This window comes from Saccoglossus kowalevskii, chromosome 21 (assembly GCF_978046115.1).
Source record: "Saccoglossus kowalevskii chromosome 21, keSacKowa6.1, whole genome shotgun sequence".
Lineage (NCBI taxonomy): Eukaryota > Metazoa > Hemichordata > Enteropneusta > Harrimaniidae > Saccoglossus > Saccoglossus kowalevskii.
In genome coordinates this window covers 1,425,494-1,437,449 of record NC_140661.1, presented here as the reverse complement: position 1 = coordinate 1,437,449, position 11,956 = coordinate 1,425,494, and the positions used below count along the sequence as shown (strand labels likewise).

The window sequence follows — 11,956 nt, the reverse complement described above, 5'->3', positions numbered from 1 at the left end:
TTCCGAACGCCGTAATGAACCTGATTCCGATGTCAATGACTATCATGTGCCCTTATCGCCTACATGGCAGGATGGTGGGTTGTGTTAGGAAAGAACGGATATCGTGTAGTTTTGATATTTGTATGCATATACAGCGAGTAGATTTTCTTCAGAGACTGTGAAAATGCGAGGGAGATATTAATCGACTTCAAGACAAGTGAAGTTATGTTTGCTGCTCTGTGCATTGTGTTTAGCCATTTTAAAATTGTGTTTGCTGTCTTTGTAGTCATTTTCCCGTGACGCAATGCTTAATACGGCGAAAACATTCAAACTCAGACAACCAAAGTTTCAGGCGTTCGTATTCCGTATGATGTGAATTGAACGCACAAGTGACATCATTTGACGTGACGTATTCTGAATTGACATCACACGTGACTTCATTTGACATGACGTAATCGATATAATTTGAATTGACATCACACGACTTCTTTTGACGTGATGTAATCGATATACTGTGAAATGAAAGAACATGTGGCACCATTGACGTGACGTATTCAAAATATATTGACAATTACCAGCACACATGACATCATTTGGTGTGATGTTTTCTATGTAATGTCAATTGCCAACACACGTGACAACATTTGGCGTGACGTTTTCTATGTAATGTCAATTGCCAGCACACGTGGCATCATTTGGCGTGATGTTTTCTATGTGATGTCAATTGCCAACACACGTGACATCGTTTGACGTGATGTTTTCTATGTAATGTCAATTACCAACACACGTGACATCATTTGGCGTGATGTTTTCTATTTAATGTCAATTGCCAACACACGTGACATCATTTGGCGTGATGTTTTCTATGTGATGTCAATTACCAACACACGTGACATCATTTGGCGTGATGTTTTCTATGTGATGTCAATTGCCAACACGCGTGACATCTTTTGGCGTGATGTTTTCTATGTAATGTCGCTATGGACATATATAGTCATATAAATAATCACAGCATTTGTTCCACACTGGTGAGTTACTGGATTATGACATCATGCCCTAGTGAATGGTGTCACTCTTATAAACCCATTATTATCGCCAAAGTAATCTCTTATCAGACATCTATTTAGTTATGCTTCACGACAAACACATTAAACTTTTCAGGATTTTGTTGTGATGATCAAATACTGTGCGACACGTGATGAACAACGTACGCGAATCCCTGTGATTACGTAATTGTCTGGAATTTTGTGACATGTTTGATGCAATGATTATTTGTATCGTAATCACTATCATCCTGAGTACATGGCGAAGTAAACCATATCCAAATAAACAAATAAAGTTACTAAAGGGTAAATTTAACAGTGGTGAGTTTGAAATATAAATGGAAATCGTTCTCGCAAGTGAACAATCTTCTGGCCTGTTCAGACATTCCGTGGGGGCACACGATGCAGTATGGAACAGCCGGATATCTACTTTAAGATGCGCTGTGTCTATCTCTCTCTCTCTCAGATGATATCAAGGATCCGTTGGTGAGCAAGGCTGACAAGTATGGCTATAATTAACAAGTGTTGTTGTTGTAGTTTACGAAGTGGTAGCTTAGCAACGGCAGTATACACCCTGGTAGGTGACATTGTGTTATTTACGATTCCCTTACGAAAGATAAATACGGCGATTCTGGATTCAACCAAGTATGTTGTATCACAATCGCTTACACTCGGTCAGCATAGCACATATGTATAATTGTTCAAATGTATTATTCAAATGTTACAGTTCTTATGTTTTGCTAGGTAAAACAGATCCGTAGCATGCATAATCGGGTTATCATTTTGGATCGTTTCAAGAATAGAATACGGTCATTGAAGAGAGAGTATCAGGCAGTGACATCTTGTACAATTAGATACATGTTAGTCGAAGAAAAATCGTTTTCAGGATGTTCTAATACTATGACCAATACAACCCACTACACATCAAAATGAACACGTATCTATCGGAATTGATTTCTTTGCTTAATCACGTGTACTTGTCGCTTCAAGCTGAAACACATTGAATACCTACGATCAATACTGTCAGCAATGTATATTCCGTATTTACATATATAAAACATATTAACCCACTTTAAAACGAATAGCATTATCATTTATTGTATAAATTGATAATGATAGAATACAATTTTGTGAACTTTGTCTCCAATTTGTAAAGAACATATCACGCATAGTATGGTAGATAGTGCATGCATAGGAATAACGTGTAGACCGGTGCATGGTCAGGCGTATTGTACAGTACAATGGGTCAAACATACATATCAATAACGTGCAAGGTCTTTACCAGAAACAGGCTTGTTGTACCCTATATATGTATAGAATGGTGACTAAATAACAACACTGACAATTCCTGAAAATAGATCAAACATACAAACGATTACCCAATATGTTGTCTATAGCCACCCGCATTTTAATTCACGTTCATATTCTTGCTGTATTGTTTTGAAAGCATGATACGTATTGCAGTTATTATCTGATACTGTGTCACTTATTGTGCTGATATTCACCCTGTGTCCCACGGGAATCTACTTGATTTAGGTTTTCTAGTGAGTAATAGCTTTATTAAACATTCATTAAACGTTCGAACATCTTCACCAGCTATTTACTGTAATTACATTCATTGCATCCAGGCATAGGAATGGAACGGTTCATGTTGGACATAACATGGTGGACGGAATTTTCAAAAAAAATATTTGTTTTATTTCTATTTTGAACATTTTTTTTCATTTACTGGATTCGTACGTTTTGTGAGAGTTTAGTATTTTCTAGTTTATTACCTGAGTGTATGTGTTAACATAATCTGAGACATTATAGACCTGACGTCACTCAAGTACACGTCCTTTGAAAACAAATTTTGGAATTTTTAATAACTGACTATATCAATACAGTCAGGGTCACACGTCGTGGATACGCGGTCAGGCAGTCCACGAAGTCTGTGTAACGTGAACAGATAATCAATGCAGGCAGTCTATAAGCAGTTGACAAGAGCTGTTATACATTATTCAAGAAGAGTCAATAATCGGTGGGCAGCAATGGTTTGCGTGTATTCAGACTGGGAGGCCGTACTGACGTGTAGTTCTGTCACTATCAGCGATATACAGTGGTGTCGACAAACGGTCGATATTCAAATGACACTCTTATTTGCCTTTCAAGTACCATCAGTATGAGGGGGTATGCTAATTGTGCATATTGTACGCCGGTTCGCGTCATATGAAACCCTGGATGGACCTGACTGTGACAACAAATTACCACAGAAAATAAACAGAAGTATTGAGTATAAGATTATATAATATAGCGAGTTGTCATTTCTTCCTTGGTGACATTGATGATATCTCCTGGGAGACATACAACTGAAATTGGCAGTACTGAGCTCAGCAACTGTCAAGATAAACGGACTGTTTCTTGTAGTAATTGTAAATATTGTAATTATTTATATTATTAGAGGTATATTACTTGATAATTATATATGTTGTGTTGTTCGCAATAGACATAAATTGGTCATACTAAGTACATATGCAACTCACGAAAACACGGCCTGGTTTGCGTTGGGGCTTCATCTACAGCAACATTGCCTGGTTCACGATGGCAGTCGATTGATAGCAACATTGCTCCATTGGTGATGGGTCTCATGGAATCACGGTCTTGTTCGCGATTGGACTGGAACGTGGAACGGTTTGGGAAACACTGTCTGTTTCATGGTGGGATTCGCGGTCAGCGGCAACACTGCCAGATTCCTGATGGGACTTTTTCATGGAAATACTGTCCGGATCGCAAAAGGTTAAAACAAACGAACGTATAAACAATATTGTTCATTCGAATAGCTAGCGTGGCTAGGATTCTCACATGTAACTTCCCATGCCATAATTGACATAAATATCGACTCATACATTAAATACTATTAAATACATTAAAGTTGTGTAGTGTCTTTCGTGATTTATACACACAACCAAATCTATAACTTCTAACCCAAATATCTTGAAGTGAATACATAAGCCATATTGGACCAGAAATGGATACAAATGAGAACTTCATTCTCCAAAGATAGCTCAATACAAGTTGAATATTTTTTGCTTTAATCCGCCATGATTGAAGTGGTGAGATAATTTGTAATTTGTTTTGAGTGATTATTTTGTGCAATGTGTTTATGTTATAGAGTGACGTATTTAATCTAGGATACGTCTCCTGATGACTGTCTCTGGGTAACGGCCATGTTATTACAGCTGCATAACCGTCAATCTCATCCGTTGCTAGGAAACGCAAAATGTTATTTAGGCAAAGCTAAAATGACTAATCGAGACAAGAACTTATTGCCTTTAAACGACATACAAAATACATAAATACATTTTCAATAGATCAAAATAGTTTGAAAGACACGGGACACAACGTCTCAATTGCCAATATAACCTGAATATCACGACGGGTCAGCTACGGTAAGCGTCATATACGATATTGTATACAACGTGACAGCACACAGATCGACTGAATTGATATAACGTATCATAATATGTTTTTAAATAACCACGGATTAGTGTAATGCCCTAGTGTTATTATGTGAGATTTAAAAAGCAATGCTTAAGAGAGAATCTTGTATTTAAGCCTATTTCCAATGAAAATCTACATAAATATATAATAATAAATATAGACTACAATTAAATTTGTCTTGGTAGATAACAAAACATGAATATTATGGTAAAATTCTATACAATGTATTTGTCGTCGCACAATTAAGGCAGTGAAATAATTACATATGTGCCACAAGCCATACATTTCTAAAATGCCTAAAACTGCTACTGGATGTTTGAATTCACTGGATAAATTACGTGCTGATAAGTCCATGGGAATGTGCTCCAATTAGAAACAAATTTCTGCTGTCGTTTTCTTTTTTTTCTTTAGCGGGTACATTCTTGATTAAGTCGATAACACGTATTGAACAGCAATCACAAATTTGTTTTATTATTACAGCGTTGAAATGTATCGACCAATGAAACCGCAGAACGTAAAGCAAGATAATTTGAATAACATCAATATTTACAGCTATGTCATACTAAAAAAAATGTCAAAGTAGCGTTGTATGTTCTCCCCAAACCTTTATACACAGTTTTTGAACTTTCGAAACGTTTGCTGTCATATATTATGAGTTCTTGTGGATTCTGAAACTATTCCACAAATGACAAATGTTAAAAGAGTTAAATGTGTTCATGTGTCTTTTGGCGTTTTATTTGTCGCCCATATAAACTAACAAAGTATTGTATACGTTTTTATTTATTCTTATATAATACATAATTAACTCAGTTCGAGTATACGTACTTATACAAACAAATTGAATCCCCATCACATACACATTTATTCAATTGCGTTGATGTATTCATAATGATATGGACATGTCAACTAATTACCCGTCGTAGTCGTGCTTTATTTTGGAACATGGCGGATTCAGAATTAAGATTATTTGCGCACGGTTAATATAACGGTTTTACTCGACTACTTTCTATTGATTTTAAATAGCAGGATAAGTTATACATTTTATTAACCTAGTATCATTTGCCTGTGTGCCCGGGGAGGTTCAAAGGTCGTTACTCTCTGCTTCATTTATTATTTTAGTTGTCGTTAGTGTGTTGTATATTTTAATATGATTACTGTAACGTCACGGATTGTGTACTGTGAATATTGTAACGCCACGGATTGTGTACTGCGAATATTGTAACGTCACGGATTGTGTAGTGCGAGTATTTTAACGTCACGGATTGTGTACTGTGAATATTGTAACGTCACAGATTGTGTACTGTGAATATTGTAACGTCACGGATTATGTACTGTGAATATTGTAACGTGACGGATTGTGTACTGTGAACAGTATGACGTCACGGGTTGTGTACTGTTTTGTATTCATGCAATATTCATACACGTAACATAAATTATCAACTTTTCATATTACAGTGTATTTCTCTTCTGCACCTGGGATTGAATATATTTCTTGTCATTGCTGCTTCTTTCACCAAAGGTGACATTTTATTCCCACTTCTTTTCACTGGGTTTATATATAGTACAAGGTTGACCAATAGAAAACGATGCTGGGGTTGGGGATTGAAAAAAATAAAATCTGCATAAGACTATCCACTGGAAAATAATCAACACATCAAAGCATCAAATATATGAAAGATAACTATAAAATAATGATATTACAATAACCGATAATGATATTCTTATTGTTTGTTCTAGTCTTTGCCAAAAGCATATTACTATATACTCACTACTGGTATGCCAACAACAATAAAAAACAAAACAAGAAGACAAGAAAACTAATAAACACACACATATTTGCTGTACACATTTTAAACCTTTCAATCCTGATAATACACCAATAGGTTTATAAATAAGTTAATTTATAACATGCTGTCTAAAGCAACGTGTATGTTACTATAGATGCATAACTTATGTTTCTATAGAAACACATACGTCTCTATAAATAAGCAACACTATAGGTACACCAGTCTATAGACACCTATAGGACACTGTGGAAGTAAATCCTGTATGTGATAAAGCCTATGAAACATATACACTTTCTATAGTACTTAAGTTAATTTCTTAATGAACACGTGCGTTGTAACGAATAATGGAAGCTAAAATATAAGATAACAACATGTGAAAGAAGTAATATTGATTTAAGGTCGGATTAAGATTAAGAGTTCAAATCTTATCTCGGTTGAATATCAAATAAATTCGACACCAGTTCTGACTGAGTGTGCCAACGACTTCAAAAATAGTCATTCCACATCACAAGTTCAATTGCATTTCCGCTCTGTATTTTATGCAGATATTGTAACATTTCCAATTGATTAGTGAGAGTAATGGTAAATGATTGATAAATGATAATGTTGATTTGACAACAAATCCTTGAATATTATAGCATCGAAACTAACCTGTACTTAACATAGACAAAATCTCGAAATCGTTTAGAACAATGTTTGTGTTACTTACTTAATGTATATAAACAACTTTTATTACAGCAATGTTTTTCAGTTTTGTGACAAATTTGGTGACCTATGGAATGCTGTTTCTATTTTCAATAGTCTTAAAAATCGGAATTTGCAGGGTAAGCCGTTACCTTTTATGTAACTACTGCATACAACTATTATGTTTAATGTGCATACAATATTTAATATATATATATATATATATATATACTGGTATGATTACCTTCTATTCGTGTCTATCAAGTACATACGTGAATATCTACTGTGATATAAAAACTGCACATACTGCATATAACTATGGATTGATTCCGATCAATTGCCGTTACTGGCGATGCTCTGCATTTCAATTTATGATCCAACTCGTGTTGTAGAATATGTTGCATATATTCGCACTACTGTTAAATTATTCGAATTTGCTGGTCGCGGTGTTCATCACGCCCGACCTATTCGATATTGGATGTACATAGCCCATATAAAATGCCTTGCGACGACCACCACTGTCTTTTAGCATTAATACTGATACTATCAATTTTATTTTATACCCTATTTTTGCTTTTCTTTATTGTGTTCTCGTCATTTTTGCAGTGGTTTGTTTAATTCTATGTTAATTTTTATATCTATATGCTGTGCATGAAAAACCATTTATGGATGTAATGTTCTAAATGAATAAATTACAAATTACAATTACAAATCAATGCACTCTTATTACTATATGCAAATGAACCGGAAGTAATTCTGTTTTAGTGTGTATTGCCTTGTAGGACGTTGCATGGTTGTATCTGCCATGGATAATTTCAATTCTGATAATCACGCTTATACAGTTTATCATCAACATCATTCTGCTTGTTATAATGGTAAGACAGTACATTATTATTATTATTATTATTATTATTATTATTATTATTATTATTATTATTATTATTATTATTATTATTATTATTATTATTATTATTATTATTATTATAACCATAACGTAATTTCATAGACATTGCTTTATGTAATTTGTCTTGTTCTCAGGGGCTGACCGTTTTCACAGTCGGATGTTTAGCTGTATGGATTGTCTGTTCTTGTCTCAGCGTAAGTAATCATTACATCAAGCACATATTCGACCCATGTTGTTTGTCCTTTTTCGCTTAACTGCACATCAGTAATAGACACACATGTTGTAATTTCATCTATGTTAGACTCGTTTAGTGTATAACAGCACTTAGGCATATTTTTTTGTAGTGTAAGCGTGGGAATAGTGTGCGCTTCTGACATTTAACTGATTGACTCTGTTTTGAATTGTTTCCCAATGACAAAAAGATATCTATCAACATATGTGATTGTAATTTCAATTTGAAGTTAATTATTTGAATCTTTGAAGTATGCAATTAAGAAGTAAACAGCTTGTGGTACATTACCGCTGTATACATGTAGTCACACAATAGCTTATCACTTTCACAGTAGGACACCATGGTGTCATGCTGATTCGTTCACCAAATGTAAATCACGTGCAGGTATGTCCGCATAGGCAATTATCATGTCTAACCGTACACTAACACTAAAACACTTATACCCTTATACACATACAATCTATATTTGCAAATTATTGATACGAACTATTATATTTTCTCAGTGTGTCAATTTGATTAACATCACTTCCATATGTTATTGTGGCTAAAAAATGTAAACTAAATATCCTTCCCTCACCTTTTTAGACATTTCAATTTGAGAGTACTGAAGGGTTTTAGAACAAACATACTTACAATGTAATGGCCAGCATGGATACACACATCTTTCTAACTTAGTGTTTATTATTTACATAAATATTTACCTATTTATAATAGACATTTTGAAATTCATATTCTGCAGTTAATTTCTCCACAATCCCATAATTTGATGGTGCATGTATTGGTTAGTGGAAGGTACCTGACTTATTTGCAAGTGTAAATCAAAGCAATGGCGATCACAGCCCACTCCACCTAAAAAGCGCTAATAATTGAAATGGGCGTTCATGGTAAACTAAAACCAGAGCTGAAAAAATAAAACTCCAACCACCTCACTTGCAGGCACTTGCATTTACTGTTTGACAATGGCAAGAAAGAGAAGCAATCACTTTATAATATTAGGCAACGCATTAGCTATAAAGTTGATATCGCAAACATCTGACAATGTGTTTATCCACGCCAAATAATATACTTCTGGTTGAAAACAAAAACAAAAACTTAACCGAAAACGCAACACCTGATAAGTTTGTTGTCTGATGGTTGATGATGGTGGTTGTTTGTGTGCACCATGGAAAGACCAGTGGTTAAAAGGCTTTGTGCGCGGTAATGGAAGCGTTGAACCTAGAAAGTTGTTATCTCATACAGATACTCTCAAGTATCCAGATAAAGCATGTGAAATGTATGGTCCACCAAAGTATCCAAACAAAGTATACAATCCAAAAATAGTTATAAAATAGTTCATCTGTCAGTGTATCTGCCTGAATGATTTCGTGGTTATAATATATTTACCTGCTCACTCAATTTCAATAGGAAAGTTCGAATTTGTTTGTTGCAGTCATGGAAATTTTTTTGAATAGGATATTATATTATTTTCTCTATATTTACGTATATAGAGAAAATAAAATAATAACTTATTCAACATAACTATGCATATATATGCGACTTTTTTATTTAATAACACACTACAATGTACAAGACTGTTTTATGTTTTTCAGGTCTTTGGGTTTATTTGTGTGCTGTCACAATACCAAGACGTTAAATCAGGAAAAGGAGCCACTCGAGCATATCACAAGGTAATGTATTTATATTGTATAATAGCAGTGTTGAATAACAAATATGTGGTTCTGATATATCAGTATATTCGACTAAATATAATTCAACTGACTTAATATGAAAATATTAACACAGATTTTTTGATTCACAGAAAGACATAACATCACAACCCAATAAGCAATCTGAGACAGGCGCACTGACATCACATATCTATGAACAACCACCTGTGTACATCGGCAACCTACAGGCAAATAGTAAAGTATAACAAACTAACAACGTTAGGACATTGTTTGCTGACTTGATGTGTGACATGTGGTAACATTTTTCTAAAAGGGTTTTTATAACCGTTGTTATATGTCGTGGTGTGGTTTAATACGCTACGCTATGCTACAGGATGTCATAGGTGTGCACAGTGGACCATACCATGATTATAATAATACGTAGTTTAAACACATCCTATGCTGTGTTCACCGTTATATTATTATGTCATTCTATGCTACGCAATGCTGCATAAAGATGTACATATTCAAACTTTACAAATATGATTTAATGTAATAAAGTTCTCGCTGTTTATAATTATAATTAGTATGTCAACGTGATTTACTTCGAAATCACCATCATATTAATCTCATTATGGTATCCAGTCCAAAAGTGGGGAAATTTAGAGAAGGCTAATTTAAAAACATATAATATTAGCAAAATAATTCGTATTTCGTATGTTATTGCATCTATGGTGCAGCTGAGATCTCGATGACAGTTATGTTGTCACCCCTAGAATTTTAGTATTTTGTACAGACATTGTGCATAACCTCAAGTTGTTTATGAATACTGTGACGATTTCATTCAGGACAATGTAAATGGAACAACTGTAGATGAGGCAATAAAGCCCACATATAAATACAACAAGCAAATGCCATCCATATCCAATGCATTCATACACAGGTAATCAATTTGATTTATGAAGTACTTTGAATGCATCAAAATGTAACACTTTACTGATCTCTAAAAGCTTCACTTAGCAATGTTCTGTCTAGTAGATTAACAACAGTAAGACACAAAGACAATTCAATGTTTTATGTATCAGTGTCTTTGTCACCAATTGCCAAATCAGCATCATTAGATTCAGAAACATCTTTAGTTGTCTGCCATTTCTTGATAATTATTTTTTTTATACTGTGCTTTTTATCTGCACGCCCGCCCGATATAGATAAGCAGAATGAAATTACAAATGCAGAAAAAAAATAATTGGACAATAGACAATGGATAAATCATGACGTTCCTTTCCATTGATAGGGTCTGCGCATTTGTTTGAATTGAATATATTTTCAGATGTATGCCATTTGTATTGATGTCAAGCTATAATTAATCTTCTGAGTATTACGACATCTTCGCTTGGTTTAAAAGCTTTTAAACTAAATACGTAACTTACCCAGGTAAAGGATTCTTCTATGACTTTTTATGTGCATAAAAATGATTTAGTTTATACATATAGCCTTTCTCAGAAGGGGAAGAGACATATATAGCAATATATCTAGAATGCGAATTTATCTCCAAATAATACTGTGACACAGCTATTCGGCGACCTTCTTAGACACCTAAAAATCGTGCTGTTACCTACAGTGTATGATTAGTCAAGTCAACATTATTAAATGAATTCTAGACTCATTATGGCCGAATGACCGTCACATATGAGTAGTATGGAAATAAATGTTTCTGGACGAGGTGACTATAGTCAACGTGTGGGCTGGAAGTTAACACACTTCATTAGACACATTTTTCGGACGCATTTGTGTTAATTATCCATGCCTCAAAAGTCTATTTAACTGTATAAAAATGGAATATTCAACCCGAGTCGGTAGTTTTCAACAATGAATTGAATTCTCAATTCCCGCGATAGCTGAATGTTCACCTAATCCCGCCACTAGAGAACAGTCTTTTCGCTTCGTCAAATTGGAGATGGACAACAGCGTAAACAAGTCGACGTCATTTACATTTCAATTTACATTTCATGTCTATAAATTGAATAAAATTTAAATCCGTACCTAAAGAAAGTACATTCGTGTATACACCAGCGATATGGTACATTAATAGTTACATAGTTATATTAAACTATTGCTTGAGAACGTCTTCATCAACTATTGTACTACTTACCGTGATTATGGTCTGAACCAGCTCAGGAAACCAAACAGTGTGATGATGT

At 34.4% G+C, this 11,956-nt stretch overlaps 1 protein-coding gene across 2 annotated transcripts; it reads left to right on the top strand.

The window, feature by feature from the left end:
* Positions 1–1,493: 1,493 nt before the first annotated feature.
* On the top strand, positions 1,494–10,338 carry LOC144356554 (uncharacterized). Of its 2 annotated transcripts, none has more exons than XM_085495164.1 (7): positions 1,494–1,599; positions 5,958–6,021; positions 7,028–7,113; positions 7,756–7,848; positions 8,012–8,071; positions 9,699–9,776; positions 9,908–10,338. In XM_085495164.1, the coding sequence occupies exons 1-7, from the start codon at positions 1,528–1,530 to the stop codon at positions 10,019–10,021; spliced, it is 567 nt and encodes a 188-aa protein (XP_085351290.1). In that variant the 5' UTR covers positions 1,494–1,527; the 3' UTR covers positions 10,022–10,338. The 2 variants fall into 2 exon arrangements, with proteins under 2 accessions (XP_085351290.1, XP_085351291.1); XM_085495165.1 differs by having other exon boundaries at positions 9,912–9,994.
* The last annotated feature ends 1,618 nt before the right edge of the window (positions 10,339–11,956 follow it).

Coding starts and splice junctions, on each gene's coding strand:
- LOC144356554 (XM_085495164.1), top strand. CDS start 1,528: ATGGCTATAATTAACAAGTGTTGTTGTTGTAGTTTACGAAGTGGTAGC. Junction 1,600..5,957: donor CAACGGCAGTATACACCCTG/GTAGGTGACATT, acceptor TTCATATTACAG/TGTATTTCTCTTCTGCACCT. Junction 9,777..9,907: donor CCACTCGAGCATATCACAAG/GTAATGTATTTA, acceptor TTTGATTCACAG/AAAGACATAACATCACAACC.